The following is an 18,473-nucleotide window of genomic DNA, read 5'->3' as shown; positions in this document are numbered from 1 at the left end:
GGACGGGTATGCCCAGATGTGGGTCCCGTGCTCTCCATGCCACTGGAATCCAGCTATCCTAGCTTATCGGAGCTGAAAGCCCGAAACCGGTCCTAGGATGCTTATTTCCAGTCGAGGGAGGACCTGGCCTGGCAGTTCGGGCTGGACTGCTCCCATTGGGCGCAGGATCAAGACTGATTTGCATGTGGCTGGGTCCAAACTGGAATGGCATAGTAAGCAAAAAAATGATGGATTTAGACCCAGATCTCTCTACTGGGGTAAATGTATAATATTGTTCTGCATTCTGCCCATCAGTTATTCTTTTTGCTATATTGCTAGTTGGCTGACATGAAAATGAAGGAGCCTTTGTGGGTGTCCCCGAGTCTAGATTCTCCTGAAGAGTCCCTTTCTCTTCTGAGCCTTGCTTAACACATGTGTACAGGAGGAGCCCTGTATTCATGTCCTCAATGTTTGAGACGAAAAATACTCATGGATTTCTGAACAATGAGAGTAAAAGCATTAAGATAGCATGTTGTTCCTGCTTGTATTTTGCACGCTTTACATAAACCTGCATTCCCTATGAGTGTTTGCTTTTTTCTGAATTAAACCTCAAATAAACATGTTTATCCATTGTTTGAACTAAATAACGTTATAAGCTGTAACTGGTCAGTTAAATGCTAAACGTACTAAAAATTGGTATGTTTTGCTATTTCTAGCCACACCCCTGACTCCACCCACTGATCCAATCTTCGGTTATTCCCGCCCCCTGATTCTCCACCCACAGTTCCCCTACTTTTTTTCCCCCACTTCGACCACTGATTAATACTATTTAAATACTAAAAACATGTACAACAGTAATGTTATAAAGGTGATTATTGAATAAATAACTTATCTTGATTGCGAGAAGCTAGAAAAGAGGATTTGTTGCTCTGTCAAGATGATTATTAGGTTAACTCTATGCTCTGTCCGTGCCTCTTTTATTATGTCATCACTTAAAGTTTTCTATTCAGGTTTTCTGGGTAATGTAACTTTGTTTTTTGATTGGCTGATATTTAATAAATAGCAAGTAAAGACTGCATATTATGAGCCTCTGGTCTTTTAATAAAATTAGGATAACCCATGGTCTTGTCTAATTTAGGCTTCTCTCTCCATCTCACTGTCCTACCAAGTAATGACAGGAAGCGGCCTACTAGACAGTCTTGAGAGGAATTTACCACACCCTTGTGTACAGCCTACAACACCCGCCTGTCCTCACTCCAGCCTCATACTGACCCCTTTTACTCTACTACTCTCTCTTTTTCCTGGTGTCCCTTCTGCTGTGAACCAAAGCAACATAACGAAATATCTGCGTTTTTTTACTGATCAGCAAATCAAATGCAGGTACCATGTTTGATGTATACAGTCTGCATCTCTGCGAATACCACATTCATATTCCCAATCTTTGCTTTTTGCTGTGTGCATCACTGACCCAATCAAACACTTTCACTACCCTTCATATCCACCCTCTGCTCCTAAACTACAGCTGCTGCCGAGCCAAAAGCAACCACTGGCAACACGATGCTCTCAACTTTGTTTATTATGTCTCGCCTATTAATCCCGCAAGGGTTAATAGACGAGAGTATAGCGGGCCAAAAAGCTCTTAAGCCATCGCAGATTTCATACAGTTTGTGTGGTGCACTGGAGCGGAAAGCGCGTCCACATCAAAGCAATCAGCCTCCCTCCCACAGGCTTCTGAAACTTCCCCCAGCATGCACTCGCTCGGCCTCAGGCATTTCCCTCCCACTTTCACGGCCGCCAGGCCGTGTCTCGCATTTCTCCTCCCCCCCCCTAATTATTCACGGCCGCCAGGCCTTGTCTCTTTATTTCAAGCAGCACATCCCGCTGTGCTTTATCTTATGCTTTTTTTTAAGCAGCGCAGCACGCAAAGCTTTATTCTATATGCTGCACACAACCTAACATTTCTTTATTAAGCAGGGCAGTATGCCGCACTTTATCTTATGTTTTTTTACACAGCACGGTATGCCTCACTTTATATAATGTCTAGTTTAAGCATTGCAGCATGCTTCAGCTTCAGCAATGGTGGCCGCGACTTCCTTTACTTCTGCGTGGCTCACCCAACTTCATGCCACCCCAGAGACAGATATAAGCATGGCGCAACAAATTAAGTGTGGCATGATGCGGTTTAGCTCTACGCTGCACACAACCTAATATATTTTTGTAAGCAGCGCAGCACACAGAGCTTTATCTTATGTTTTGTTTAAACAGCCCGGCACGCTGCGCTTTATATTATGTTTATTTTAAGCCTTGCGGCGTGCTTCCACTTCAAGAATGGCGGCACACCCACCTCCATGCCACCATGGAGACAGTCATTGGCATGGCTTAACAAAGTAAGTGCCTCTGCTAATCATCAGTAGGTCTTCTTGCAGTTGTTCTGATTCTGCACACAACGTATTTTTTTTTTTTAACAACGCTGTACACCGCGCTTTATGTTATGTTTTTGTTAAACAGTGCGGCATGCCGTAATTTAGCTTCAATAACGGCGGGCATGACTTTCTTTTTTTCTGCGCTGCTCGCCAAACTCTATCTTAGTCCTTTACTCACTCATCCCAACTCCTCGCCCATGTAACAGCCCTCCTTCTCTCCCCAACTGACCCCTTCCCACTCCCCTACACTGAGCCCCACCCATGCACTAATCTTGACACCTTGAGGAGGTCGCTCACTGGCATGGGCTTTCCGGCCCTCTCCATAGCAAGGCTGGTATGGCTGAGCCCTGCTGCACGCCGCACTTCAGCTCAACAACGGCAGCCGCCTATTTCTTTTCTTCTGCGTGGCTCACCCAACTCCAGGCCACCATGGAAACAGTCATTTGCATGGCTCGAAAAAGTAAGTGCCTCCGCTGGTCATCGATAGCTCTCATGCAGCTGTTGTGATTACTGGCAGGGTTCACTTTAACGGAATGCATTCTGCGTGTGTTTTTGTGTGTGTTCACTCCGTCATCTGTTAGTCATACCTCATATGTACTATGTACATGCACGCCTTTTGTAAATGCTGTACATGCAGTCTCCTGTGTGTGTATTTATGCTCCATCTGCTCTGGGTGCATGCCACAAGCATTATGTCTTGTATACTGCGTTATGCGTTGGCATGAAGCATCTATGCCCTGAGTAGGTGAACAGGGTGATTGATCGTTGTATGCTGTTGGCACACTCCATGTGTGCCATGTCTGTAAACAATGATTTCTCCGTATGCACACTGCGTGTATGTTAGTGCATAGTTACCTGCTGTGCATGCACACAAAAGGAAACAGAAACCATGCTCTTTTGTGTTAATAGTGTAGTTTCTAGTTCCCATGTTGCATTCTGGTAGTTTTGTCTCCAGTACCCCATTTTAAATGCAAGACAAACAATTTGTCTGACACCTCAAAGGAACACACATGGTTTTGGAACACTTTTTTTCTTTAAAAATGAAAAAACATTGTAATTTACGACGACAATAGCTCTTTGTGCCTTTCTGCCCTCTGTTAGACTAGTTTTTTGTGCCCTTCTGCCCTCTGTTAGACTCGTTGTTTGTGCCTTTCTGCCCTCTGCATCCCCACATCATCACTCAGCGCTAACCCAGCATCACTCAGCACCCCCACATTATCACTCAGCACCCCCACATTATCACTCAGCACCCCCACATTATCACTCAGCACCCCCACATTATCACTCAGCACCCCCACATTATCACTCAGCACCCCCACATTATCACTCGGCACCGCCACATCACTCGGCACCACCACATCAGCACTCGGCGCTACCCCAGCACCACTCGGCGCCACCACAGCACCACTCGGCGCCACCATAGCACCACTCGGCACCACCGCAGCATCATTCAGCACCACCACAGCACCACTCAGCACCACCACAGCACCACCACATTATCACTCAGCACCACCACATTATCACTCAGCACCACCACAGCACCACTCAGTACCACCACAGCACCACTCGGCGCCACCACAGCATCACTCGGCGCCACCACTGCATCACTCGGCGCCACCACTGCATCACTCGGCGCCACCACAGCATCACTCGGCGCCACCACAGCATCACTCGGCGCCACCACAGCATCACTTGGCGCCACCACAGCATCACTCGGCGCGACCACAGCATCACTCGGCGCCACCACAGCATCACTCGGCGCCACCACAACATCACTCAGCAGCACCACTCAGCACCACCACATTATCACTCAGCACCACCACATTATCACTCAGCACAACTCGGCACCACCGCAGCACCACCACAGCATTACTCAGCACCACCACAGCATCATCAGCACCAGCACAGCATCACTCGGCACCACCACATTACCACTCAGCTCCACCACAGCACCACTCAGCACCACCACAGCACCACTCAGCAGCACCACTCAGAACCACCACAGGATCACTCAGCACCACCACAGCATCACTCAGCACCACCACAGCATCACTCAGCACCACCACAGCATCACTCAGCACCACCACATTATCACTCAGCACCACTTGACACCACCACAGCACCACTCGGCACCACCGCAGCACCACCACAGCATCACTCAGCACCACAACAGCATCATCAGCACCAGCACAGCATCACTCGGCACCACCACATTACCACTCAGCACCACTCAGCTCCACCACAGCACCACTCAGCACCACCACAGCACCACTCAGCAGCACCACTCAGAACCACCACAGGATCACTCAGCACCACCACAGCATCACTCAGCACCACCACAGCATCACTCAGCACCACCACAGCATCACTCAGCACCACCACATTATCACTCAGCACCACTTGACACCACCACAGCACCACTCGGCACCACCGCAGCACCACCACAGCATCACTCAGCACCACAACAGCATCATCAGCACCACCACAGCATCACTCAGCACCACCACAGCATCACTCAGCACCACCACAGCATCACTAGGCGCTACCACAGCATCACTGAACGCCACAGCATCACTCAGCACCACCACAGCATCACTCAGCACCACCACAGCATCACTCAGCACCACCACAGCATCACTCAACACCACCACAGCATCACTCAGCACCACCACAGCATCATTCAGCACCACCACAGCATCACTCAGCACCACCACAGCATCACTCAGCACCACCACAGCATCACTCAGGGGCACCACAGCATCACTCAGGGGCACCACAGCATCACTCAGGGGCACCACAGCATCACTCAGGGGCACCACAGCATCACTCAGGGGCGCCACAGCATCACTCCGCACCATCACAGCATCAATCTGTGCAACCATTCAACAACTGGTTCAAATATGTTCTCTCAATGTTTCAAGCTTTATTACAGATGTCACAAAGTTGTTAATATTTCACTTCTGTTCTTCGATTTTCGTCACAATAAAATACACTGAACACAATCTTCACAAAAGTTATTTACAAAAGTTTAAGCTATTGCTATTATAAATTACAATAACTTTTATTTAAGTATTAATTATTTAACAAAATTAAAAGCCATTGTTATTTGTAATAGCAATATATATAAGTCACGTAAATACAACACATATTGCATTACAAATGCTATAGGTGTCAAATTTGCGAAAGTTATAACTATTGGCATTGTAAATGACAAAGCTATTAATTTAGCTATTTTTAAAACCAACACAGAAATAAAAAAAAATTGCCATTTTCAATACCAATAGCTCAACATTTCCTAATGCGAGACCTATTGCATTGCAAATGCTTGTCTTTTAGAAACCCGCCTTCCTCCGTGCACAAGCCTGTCGGTGTATTCGATCATGCATGAGCCTCACCTGACCAACCACCGTCACTTACCTGCAGGCCCCGGAATCAGAACGCAATCACCGCGTCATTCAACGATGGAGCTAAGCTCCAGAAACAAACCTGCACACTATCGACTACATACAAGATCTTTCACATCACACAAACGAGACGCAGCCCAGAGGTCACATATCCTACACTGAGGGCGCACACAACACCGTCGAGATGACGCCGCACACTGGGATATACTCCGGAATGCACCCGAGGCTTGACGGCCCAGAACTTACGTTAACATGTCTCGAGAAAGCCCGCAGTTGAGTGACAAAGCGTAAATAGGGCAATCGGCCGCACAAAAGAAACCGTACCAGTGGGTTAAAGAAATACTCTTCATTAACGAAAAGCATACACCAGTAAAACACCTGAAAAGTGAATAACTGTTGACAAGATAATGATTGTGTTGGTCTAAATACTTGCATGTGGTTCAGAATTGGGACAAGTTTTCATTCTGCTGTTTTGGCAGCAGGTTGTTGTAAATTACTGTTGTGATTTGTCCTTTTGCCCCGAAAATAATTTTCTTGTTGAGATTTGTATGGCTGTCGCTCTTTTGCCCCGGCCCTAAGCATCTGTTTTCTGGTCTCACAGGATCCTGAAGGATTCGCTCGGTGGGAATGCAAAGACGGCCATGATTGCTTGCATCAGCCCGTCTTCTGCCGACTTTGATGAAACGTTGAATACTTTGAACTACGCCACCAGAGCACAGAACATCCAAAACAAAGCTGTCGTGAACTGGCGGAAGGAGACCGAAAGAGTTGAGGGCTTGGAACACAAGATAAGGAACCTACAGCGCGCCCTCGAGCAGCGACACCGGTCAGAAACTCGAATTATTAGTCACTCGGATCCCGCGAAGTCCGTCAGGTGGCGTCCCTCTGAGGACTGCGTGTCTCGGCTCCTGGCGGAGTGCGCGCACTATCGAAGCTGCACGGATGACGCGTATCGCCTCTTCACAGAGCTGCAGGCCCAGGGCAACCTTACGGTTAATCAGGCCCTGGACGTGAAGGAATGGCTGTGTGCAGTGGAAGAGGAGCGGAGTGAGATCACCTCCTCTTCCGGGCTGGACAGTGGAATCGAGAGCACCACAGCAGAAGAGCGCAGCCCAAAAGAGCACGGCCGGGGGATACTAAAGGGCCAGGTATGAGTCACCAGCTTATTTCTGGCGAGGTTTGTGTATTCTTCATTTTCAAACGCAATAAGAGCCTTGGAAAATCAGTTGTTCTGTAGTTTTCAATGGCATTTGATGAGTGCAAACCAACAGCTCCTGTTTCCTAGACTGCGAGGAGGGTGCAAGAAGGCTTCATTAATGAAAGAGTTTTAAACTTGATTTTTTTTATTGATTTGCATAATATGCATTTTTCCACCATCTCGCTTTCGCAGGTATTCTGAATTCTCCTAGCTTTTTATTGTGAAAGGAATTGCATAAAGTTGTGAGTGCTCCTTAAGGTTATGTCTGTGATTGGTTAAACACCGCAATGCCCTTCAACTGAGCACCGTCTTTTAGATTTATTTCATTTGAGAGTGGGAATTAAACACCCCCAATTACATCTGTTTTTTAGATCTCTCCTAATCCAGAACTTGAAATGGGAAAAGTCTTAAGTAGATGGTTGATCATTTTTCTGTCTGGTTCAATATTGTTTTGGCACTTGGGAGTTTCTTTTTTCCTATGAAATTTGTGACTATAGGGTTTTGTCCAGGGTGCCAAAAGAAGTTTGCAGCCAGATTCAAGTACGTATTCCCGCATTTGGAGTGGTCCAGTATTAGGTGCAAAATTTATGTCACCTGATAAATAACTATACAATGGGGTTTGCTATATCGGTTGTTATAAATAACACATATGAGAGATTCTCCTTGAATGGGAAGTAATATGTATATTTTGGAGCTTACGCATAAAAATTCACTGTCTTGGTATTTACTGGGCATATTTTGCCTTTTAAATATCAGCAGGTATGATCTGCGTAAATTTATCAGGTTTGTGGTTTTACTGGTAGTGTTATCTGGTGATGTTGTGCAGTGATGCTCTTAACAGACCTTTGAAGTTGGCAACCTGCAAAGTCCATATTGGTCAGTCAGCTTTGTCCGCATAGTAGATCAGGACTTCATAGGTCATCAAATATGTTTCAGAATAGTTTCTAAAGTTCTTCTATGTGTCTGTCATCATTTCTATAATAATGATCTCGTATTAACTTGTAGAAGGAGAAAGAGACTGATAAGGACTCATGCATTGTAGATTTACAAAGGCAAGTACAGCGTTTGGAAGAGGAGAACAAGGACTTTCTGGCAGCCCTTGAGGATGCAATGGAACAATATACTCTCCAGGTAAGTACTGTATAAGCACTACAATTGTTGGCTCATTCAGTTGGCCTTCAGTTTTGTTCGCTTTCTAGCACTCCTCTTAATAAAACCAAATATGTTTTTCAGCCAAATTTGTATTCCATGTTCTCATAGATGCATCTTCCACATATTTCTCACGTTGTGAAATATCCTTCCAGGCTTGAGACTTTCCTGCTACGTGATTCAGTTTCTGGTCACAATGACACAAGGGTATATAAGGAGTCTGTGTCAAATGTGGTGACTCTCAAGGCTCTTTCATCTGCCTTTTTAAAAACATTTTTTTACAATTTATGTGCAACCCCTGGCTGCTATCATCTGTCTCTTCGGCTTTACACTATGTAGCATGTTAATGATAACAAAATGGTGGTTGGATTAGATGGCGATTTCTACCTGCTCAGAAGAAGTCCTAAAAAATGCATAATATCTCTCATGAGTTGGATGAAAGAAATTGAGCTTCAGTTCAGTACTGATAAAAGTGAGATCCTAACTGTAGTAAATACCTCACGATGTAATGGGTTTCAGATGAGGATTTATTCAATAGAAGAACAGCTTGATAATTGTGTAGTAAATACCTCACAATGTAATGGGTTTCAGATGAGGATTTATTCAATAGAAGAACAGCTTGGCAACCACAGATGAGAGACACAACCAACTGCTCTCAAATCCTCTCTCCTTCTCCGAGGTCATCCCCAAACATTCTAAATGACCTAATACAATTCTAAGGATTACTTAATGATAGGATACCACACTAACATTGGTTAATCATCAGGACATATGTTCTAAATCCTGGTGGCCAGGTAAATCTGGGTCAATCAGCGACACCCGTAAATGAAGTTTGGAACATCAGTGTTCTAAGATTCTAAACTCAAAATGGACACCCATGTTCTTGTTTCTTTGGCCTTAGGGTTGTATGGGCGCAGTTGTAATAGTTGTATTGGTGTAGTGTTGTGTCAATAAAGGTGTTCTCAGTGTGATGTAGGTGTAATATGAGAAACTTAGGCCCTCATTAGGATGGCGGTCGTACAAGAGTCCGACCGCCATCGCATCGGACAGCTGTCCGACCGACTATGTCGGCGGTCCCTCATGCCTCATTACAATGAGACCATAGTGCAGGTGGTCTGAAAACTGCTCTTTTCCATTGTGGCTTGTGCTGTGGCCCTAGACGCCATATGGTGCCTGCACATGGTGCATGGATTTTTTTGGGGGGGGACTACATGTGCCCCTCCAGGCCACATTCCAGTGGCCCACTGGGGACAGGGGCCTTGCTTGGGACGTCCAAAACCCCTTTCCATCTGCTTGAGGGAAAGGGCATCTTAATCACTATGGTAATGCCTCAGCAGGCACAACCCCTATTGTAGGGATTAGGCTCTGATGCCTCCCTGACGGGCTCCTTGAGTCTGTTGGAGGCGGCAGTCTTTCCTCCCTGCCCAAATCTCTCTGATGGCCGGGATTATAATCCAGCTGTCTGATTGATGCACTAAATGTTCGGCGGACCACCACCGACGGCCTGTTGGTGATGGTCCGCCCGACATCCGAATGAGGTCCATCATTTTTAGGTCCCTCATACAGACAGCTATGCTGACTATTTGTCAAGGACCTTTTATATACATTACCAAACTGTGGTGCGAGTATTGGGTCAGCCCATTGTTTAGCATTGGCTAGTTTTCTTCTCAATTTGATTTGCTTGCTTATTACTCAATGTTTTTGTTACCTCTTGCATTTCTCTCCCAGAGAGTTGTATCCTTCAATGGCTCCACATCAGGTACTTTCTTCTATTTCCCTTTTTCTGTCAGCACTCCATGGGAGGGCAAGCGTTTTCTTGCTCTCTCTCCTCTGTGCTGCCTCAGTTTTCTTATCCCTGCCACTGCACTCCTTGTGTTTCCATCGCACTAAGCCCTGTTTGTTGTTTTTTACCTCCCCTTCTCGTGTCATGACATATGCATGCACAATGCATTGGAGCATATACACATGTGCATCAGCACGCTAGGGTCAAAAGCCAAAATAGCCATAGCTTCATGACTTTTGCGCACACATACATCCTCACACTGTAGCTGCTGTAGTATTAGGATTCATACTTGTGCATGACTGGTGAAGCATATATACATCACTGCATACAGCAGTACATTATTAGTTGGAGTGGACGATAGTCCACCACAAGTAATACTGTCCCTATTCTTTCTAGGTCCAGTAAAGGTTCAATAATTGTTTCTTGAGCTCAAAACTTGATTTTATTGGCATAGATCAGACAGGTTCAACTTAAGAAAACGTTCAAAAGAATTCAGAAGTACCAAACGAGTTAAAACGGTCAAATACAACACAATAAAAATCCCACTCTAGTTTTTAACAAGCACTGGCAAAGCCACTAGGTCTCGCAATTAAGGACTTATTGACTTTGGCAATGTGTTTTTGCCATGTTGTAGACCAGTGTGGCTGCTGTTCAGCATGGCTAAAAGTGAGTGGAGTGGGGGCAAATTAGAGTGTTGTAGACTGGATTTGTTAGAGTAGAGTGTCGTAAGGTGGAGTGAAGGGAGTAGCATGTCGTAGAGTTTAGTAGAGGGGAGTAGAGTTCAGTAACGTGGAGTGCAGTGGGTTGGAGTGGAATGAGGTGGTGGGTTGGATTGGGATAGAGTGGGTTGGATTGAGTAGATTGGAGTGGTTGGACTGGGTGGGGTGGATTGAAATTGGGTGAGGTGGATTGGGGTGGATTAGATTGGGGAGGATTGGATTACAGTAGGGTAGTTTGGATTAGAGTAGGGTGGTTTGGAGTGAGGTGAATTAGAGTGGGTGGTGGATTGGACTGGACATCGGTGGATTGAAGTGGGGTGGACTGGATGTATTAGATTGAGTGCAGCGTCGGGGGGCGTGGCTTGGCCACCAACAAGAATGGACGCATGAGCACGAAGCTCCGTGCCCACCTCCACTATTATCCTGTGTGACCTTGCCCTGATGTCCCTGACGGGTCGGAAACATTTACCAGCCTCGGCGTGGACCCTGTAGAACTGCTCTGAGCAGCGAGGCCAGCCCAGCAGCAGCGCCATCACGGACTGCCGGAGGGCTCCCTGAAACGGGGCCGGCCATTTTCCCGCGGCTTACAGGGCCAAACTCATCCCCGACCTCGAGTGGGCGAGTGGCCGACCCGGAGTGAGGGCCTGCCGGTTTCCTTCTGCGACGGGAGTCGGAGCTCCGGAGGTGGCCCTGGGAGGTTGCAATCAAAGGTGAGTGGGGCCTTAAAATAACCAGAGGCCTTGTTGGTGCCTTGAAGGGGACGCGACGAGCTGAGGAGGTGCAGCATTTCCCCCTAGCAGTGGGACCACGCGGAGGAGCTCACCATTGGGCCTGCTGATTCCAGATGATTGCGGGAGCCCCGGTGGGCCAGAGGCCCTGGAGACTGGGACGTGCAGGGAAGTGGTGGTGATCTGCTATATCGTGAGGGCCCTTCCGGGGGTCTCTACGGGGTGACACCTCACGCTTCCAGAAACCAGAGTACTTGGCATTATCCCTGGCCGGCCCAGCGGAGGAACTAAGCTTATCCCGACCAGACGCGGGCGCTGAGGAGGTGTCTGCTACCCCGGAGTGCCTGCGGGACCTGGGTGGCGAGAGGAGACTAGGGACAGCAGCGGTCTCGCGGCTCACCTGAGGGCTCCCAGGGTCGGACTGCAGGGCCGGGCTCATCCCCGCCCTCGAATGGGCGGGCAACTGATACGGAGTGAGGGCCTACCGACTTCATCTGGTGGCGGGAGCCGGAACACCGGTGGCGAATCTGGGAGCGTAGAACTGGCGGTGAGGAAGGCTTTGGTGCAACCGGAGGTCCCGACGATGCCTGGCTGTGGACGTGACAAATTGGGGAGGCGCGGAGGTGGTGAGAACGCGCCGTGCTAACATGTATTGGCCCTCTCTGGATGGCGTACACAACCTACGCCACTGCCCCGGTGGTGCTTCCTGGGGCCTTGCAGGGTAGTGAGTGAGGACGATCGACGGCCTTGTCCCACAGAAAGCCGGCAGCCACGACCTTGGGACCGCTGGTAGGACACCACTCTTCACCCCGAGGAACATATTGACGGGGGGACATATACTGGGGCCCGGCCACCGGAGGGATACTGGCATTGTAAACGTTGGGACCTCCAGCGGCAAAGGGTGGATGAACTGGCTTGCCAGGAAGGTGGATCATGGCCCATTACTGCATCAGGGCTGTGGCGTTGAGGATTGGATAGGCCTGGCACGATCACTAATATGGCTGGCTTGCCTTTAGTGTTGCTCCTGGTGGCGGCTGAGCGATCTGGATCTTTCCTGTGACGTCCTATCTGGGGGGGCACGGGGGGGACTGAGCAGGCCCTGTCGTAGATACCCGAGTGCCCTGCAGGACTGCCGGAGTGATAGCGGGGGGCCCGCCTTCGGGAGTGGTACCATTGCCTCTGCGATACGGAACACGAGCTACCAACATCGGTGGGCACTCCTGGTGGGACTGCCTTGGGGAACTTCTCGCAGACACAGAGACGGTACGCTGCGAGACGGCCGACACTATGGGAAAGCTGCGCCTGAAACCGGGCACATCACCTCCTGACCCTACGAAGGATTTATCGGGCGACCGGGACCTTGCACTGTCCGGTGACTCCACGGAGGGCCTCCAACAGCGCCAGATGGACCAGATACTGAAGGCCATAGCCGACACGAGAGAAGCCCTAGATCATGACATCATCCAGGTGTCCACGAGTCTGGGACTGCTGCGGGCAGATCATGGAAAGTTGGTAGACCGAGTCAAACAAACCGAAGATAAGCTGGATTTGCTGGAACCTGCCCATAAGTCGACGTAGACCGCCCTGGGAGACCTACAGAGGAGAGTACAGGTTCTGGAAAAGAGGGCGGAAGATGCGGAGGGGCGCAACCGGCGTAACAACATCCACGTGGTGGGTCTGCCAGAAAAAGTTGAAGGGACTGACATGGTGAGCTACCTAGAGACCTGGCTCCGAGAGGTGGTTGTTCCTGGAGGTCTGATGCAATTTTACACGCTGGAGCAAGCTCACCGCGTCCCGGCTCGTCCCCCTGTGCCTGGTCGACCCCCTCAACTGGTTGTTGCGCTCCTTCTGCATTTCAAGGACAGGGACATTATCCTGCAGAGAGCGCGAACGATGGGGCCTTACCAAGTGGACAATGCCCAAGTTTCCATCTACCCTGACTATTCCTTCGAGGTCCAGCGTCAGCGCTCCTCATTCCTAGCTGTCAAGAAAGCTCTCCGGGATAAAGGTATCCGCTACTCCCTCTTATTTCCAGCCCGACTACGAATTATGATGGAGGGCAACTCCTCCTTCTACAATACCCCTGAAGAAGTCTGGAACTGGTTGGAGTCTTATAAGGCCGGGACGGACGCCCGCTTGATAGACAGGGAGATGCAGGACATTGCATCGAAACCTAGGCGGAACAGGAGACAACCGGCGGCTAATCGAGTGCCCTCTATGTCGCAGACAGAATTGGAACGCAAGGAGGCCCTCCGAGCGGTCTCTACTATTTCCAGAGCAGTGACATCAACATCTGTAGCGGACTCAGGTTCTCGCAGGGTATCAGTGGATGTGACATCTGAGGGCTCAGGAGGCGGTGACCAGATATTACCCCATGTCACACCAAGGACTGCAGATGGCCTTTTAGACGAGTGACCCCTGTACCTATCTTCTTGTGGTATAATAAATGTGTGTGAATTGCAGGCGGGGCAGGGGGAGGAATATCCAATCTGCGTTAACAGAGGCTCGATGGGATGGTGATAACTATGCTTAGTAAGTCTTAACCATGGCTGCCTGGGATTGTGGGACATCAGGGGAGTTATTTGGGAGGTTTGGTTACAAATTAATTGTTGTGGTGCTGACCCCCTCAATCTCACACCTACTGTGAGACTCTGGTGGCTACCAGAGACTTCCTTTAATTGGGATTTTGAATTTGGATGGGTTACTACGGTTTGGAGCCCGTTCTGGGGGTGGGTGGGACGTGGGTTTGTTGGGCTGTTTTGGGGTTTCATGGGACTGTCAGTGCGCCAAGGGTTTTGATGCAGAAACGTTTTGAAAGTATAACCTTGAATGGGGACCCTACCTGACTTGAAATGTATCACCTGGAATGTGAGAGGGCTGAATTCCATGATATAGCGACACAAGGTACATGCCTATCTGGTTTGCAGGGGGATCCAGGTGGCTTTTGTGCAAGAAACACATATTGAGCAGACTGAGGGGCTGGCCTTACAGCGCAGATGGCGGGCCAACTGTTTTATACTACCTTTTCTGCCTTCGCACGGGGTGTTTTGATTTGGGTGAGAGGGGAAGTTCCATTTCAACCCCTACATACAATGGTAGATCCCGAGGGGAGGTTTGTGGCTGTACAGGGCCTACTAGACGGGAGGGATTTGACACTATGTAGTGTTTATGCCCCGAATGTAGAGCAGACTGCCTTTTTTGCATGATTGTCTGGGAAACTAGCGACAGTCTTAGCTGGCACGACTCTGATTGGAGGAGACTTTAACTCTGTAGTGGATGTTGAATTGGATAGGTCCCACCCACCGCTAGCTCAATCTGTAGTTCATAGGATAACGAAAGGGTAGAGCGATTGGCAAGACACATGGGGCCTAGTTGATGCATGCCGAACGCAACACCCTGCTGAGAGGGATTATTCCTTTTATTCCGCTCCACATGATCTACATGTCCGGCTTGACAGTATTTTATGCTCACCAGATGTTCAGGGATTGGTCCGTCACAGCGAATACCTGGCGCGAACGATCTCTGATCATAATCCCTGTTTGGAAGTGATCCAATGGACTAGGCAGCGACAGCTAATTCCCACTTGGCGTTTGAACCCTCTGCCGCTGGAGGATTCTGCTTTTAAGACGGCTGTGCGGGCAGGTATAGAACGATACTTTACAGAAAACGAGGGAACGGCATCAAGTAGGGCCCTTGAATGGGATGCCTTTAAGGCGGTGATCCGAGGGGTCTGCATCTCCTCCACAGCAGGGGCTCGCAAGACCCTACTGCAAGACCTTGCACAGAGCGAAGATCAGTTACGCCACGCGGAGCGGGTCAGCCACACGGATTCAGAGTCTCACTGGGCGGTTTTGTCCGCACACGAAGAGGTCGCTACACACATGGAAAAGCTCCGCTGTTTCGACCATAAAGAATACCTTATTCGGGCTCACGCTGAACGTGATAAGGTGGGCTCCCCTGCTGGCCTGGTTAGCTAATCCTGCGGCCCGCGGCACCCCGATTCTGACCCTATCTACTACGGAGGGTCGCCTGATATATACCCAGAAAGGAATTAACGGCCAATTCTTTGCTTACTTCGAACACCTCTACAAGAGTGCGATGCCAGATGAACCTGGGGCACTTGATGACTTCCTGACCACAGCCCATCTACCGCACCTTGAGCCAGATCTGGCATATAGATTAAGGGAAGAAATATCAATCGGAGAGATTCGCACGGCGATCAAACATATGGTTCGTCGTAAAACACCTGGGGTGGACGGTTTACCGGTCGAGTTCTATGCAGCATATGTGGATATCTTAGCCCCATGCTTGCAGGATATATATAGAGAGCCCTGGGACACTGGTGTGTTGCCTGTATCCACCCGGGAGGCAATTATAATACCCTTATTAAAACGAGGGGGAGATGCCAGGTCTCGATCTGCATATAGACCATTATCTATGCTCACGGTTGACTATAAAGTTCTGAGCAAGATCCTCGCGACGCGACTCTTACTACATATGAGAGCCCTGATTCACCTGGATCAAGCGGGCTTCATTCCCCAACGCACCACTGCGACTTGTATACGTCGACTCATTCGGCTCATGGGGAAAGATTTCGTTGAGCTCCCAGAGGCTGCTATACTTTCAATCAACATTGAAAAAGCCTTTGACAGTGTAGAATGGCCCTACCTGTTCCGAGTTTTGAAGGAATTCGGATTGGGCGACCGGTGTGTGAAGTGGACTACATTGCTCTATAATGCGTCTACAGCCAGAGTGAAAACGGGGACCACGATATCAGCTGCATATCGAGTGGGCCGCGGGACGCGCCAGGGGTACTCGCTGTCCCCCTTGCTGTTCGAGCTGGCCATTGAGCCATTAGCATCTCATGCTCGGGCAGGTCAGGCGTACGAAGGCTTAGTGCTGAAGGGTGAAACCCATTATGTATCTCTTTACGCCGACGACCTGCTGATGTTCCTGACTGACACGGGTGACTTACTTCATGGAGCCAAACTCCTGTTACGAGACTTCGGCGACATCTCGGGACTGAAGGTGAACTGGGGGAAGACCTGCCTTTTCCCAATGACTCCAAGAGAACATGCGCCCCAGACTGCGGGGGACCTTGGATGGGAATGTCACTGTCTCCCGTACTTAGGTACTCCCATTTATCACTCCCAGCCAGACTTGCTGGAGGGCAATGTGCATAGGGCGATTAGGAACCTACAGAGTAACATGGGGCTTTGGCGTACCCTGCCACTATCGGTGGCGGGAAGGGTAGCTTTGCTGAAAATGGTAGCACTTCCACGCCTGTTGTACTTTCTCCGTACATTGCCTGTATGGATACCGGCGTCGATTTTTCGGAAACTTCGGTCCTTGACCACGGGGTTTGTTTGGGGCTCGGGTAGACGACGAGTCGCTTTGACCACCCTGATGCGTCACAGAGCGGAAGGAGGTCTGGCAGTCCCTGACTTCGAATGGTACTACCTTGCGGCGCAATTACAATGGCTTACACAGGCGGTGGCACAGGAGTTCAGGGGACCGGCGGGACCACAGGGCATGCTACTTCCCAGACATGTAATATCCTTTATTTTACTACACCAGAAGATTGACTTAGATCGCTTCACGCTTGAGGAGCGCACACTTCGTCTTTGTTGGAATAGGAGTCACAAACGCGTGGGTACCGTTCACCCATATGCCCCAGGGATTCCTCTGGGTGTATGTATGGCTCTTCCGCACGGCGGTAGTTGGTCAGCAATGGCTGGGTGGGAAGATCTCTGGCTGCATATGATTAGGGACTTATACGGGGATAGGGCCCTCCTGACCTTCCAGAAGCTGCAGAACACCTATGGACTCCCAAGGGGTGATTACTTATTGCATGCCGCACTGGTAGCGGGCATTCAGAAACAATGGGGTATGGGCCTCTCTGGGCTGCCAATACGTGGTTATGGCGGCTGGTACTTTCAAGACCATTACATGTCTCTACAGGAGGCTGTCAACCGAAAAAAGTTGCCACCGTTGGATGGTTTGCGGGGTAAATGGGAAGCGGATATCGGAAAACCCATCCCAGAGACTACGTGGCCCCAATTGGTTAGACGCGCCTGGAAGGGCACTCGGAACGCCAGATTTTAGCTAGTCCAGTTCTTTACGTTACATAGGGCATATTTGACGCCGGTTAAGGTATCGCAATATTTTGGTGGAGCCACATCCCAATGCCCAAGATGTAGGGTTGATGGAGCTGATTTCTCCCATATGTTTTGGTCTTGTGCGAAATTGTCTACCTATTGGACGGACGTGGTGACATGCCTGAATACTGTAACGGGCCGACCGGTAGAGGCGGACATGGGCACCTGCTTATTGCTCTGGTTCCCACATACCTCCCGAACTAAAGGTACCAGTAAATTCTATGACCTGGGTTTGATCTTGGCTAAGAGGGAACTTACCATGCACTGGAAATCGAATGTAGGCCCTACTTATTTAAGGTGGAAAGCGAATCTGCTTCGTTGGGCGAAGGCTGAGAGCACACTCCGACTACAGCAAGCCAGGCGCTTAGATAATGATAAATCCCTAGAAGTGGCTAGAGCATGGGAGGCACTGGTTGCAGCGCTCCAAAGTCCTGCTGACAGCTCAAGCAAGGGGGAAGAGGACTTGAATTAGGAACTGGTAGTCAATAGGTTCTGCTGGTGAAGACAGACTGCAGATAGGTGGTTAATGTGGTGGGCATATCCCAGCGAGGAGTCCCCTTTACATTGCCGGATGTGAAAGATTTACGTAGTATGGAAGTCAACCATGCATAATAGGTTTTTCTTTATGTATAGATCACTGGCGCACTGCCAGGAGCGGGTAAGGGGGTGGGAAGAATAGGAATGTTATCAAGGGACATGAGTATTACTCAATGCCGGATAATATGATGCTAAAGCGGCATGGTGTATTACTGCTTATGATGCTCTATTGTTGGCAAATGACAATAACATTTGTTTGCAAAAAAAAGATTGAGTGCAGCGTCGGATTGGTAATGCGCGTATTCGGGCAATGCCCGAGGGGTCGTTGTCAGAGTTCCTGATGTGGGCTGCTTTTTTTTTAGCAGTCTGGGGGCCAATTTGGGCGCTGTCTCTATA

General features: G+C 49.2%; 1 protein-coding gene across 1 annotated transcript in view; it reads left to right on the top strand.

Moving 5' to 3' along the window:
• Positions 1-18,473, top strand: part of KIF7 (kinesin family member 7) — a 262,334-nt gene that overhangs the window by 55,703 nt on the left and 188,158 nt on the right. Inside the window, exons 4-5 of the mRNA XM_086958140.1 lie at positions 6,407-6,953; positions 8,009-8,134. Of these exons, the coding sequence (XP_086814266.1) occupies positions 6,407-6,953; positions 8,009-8,134 (673 nt within the window). The remainder of the gene's footprint in view (positions 1-6,406; positions 6,954-8,008; positions 8,135-18,473) is intronic.

The sequence above is a fragment of the Lissotriton vulgaris genome, chromosome 2_1 (genome assembly GCF_964263255.1).
Source record: "Lissotriton vulgaris chromosome 2_1, aLisVul1.2, whole genome shotgun sequence".
NCBI lineage: Eukaryota > Metazoa > Chordata > Amphibia > Caudata > Salamandridae > Lissotriton > Lissotriton vulgaris.
The sequence above is the reverse complement of the archived record's forward strand: the minus strand, read 5'-3'. Positions and strand labels throughout refer to the sequence as shown.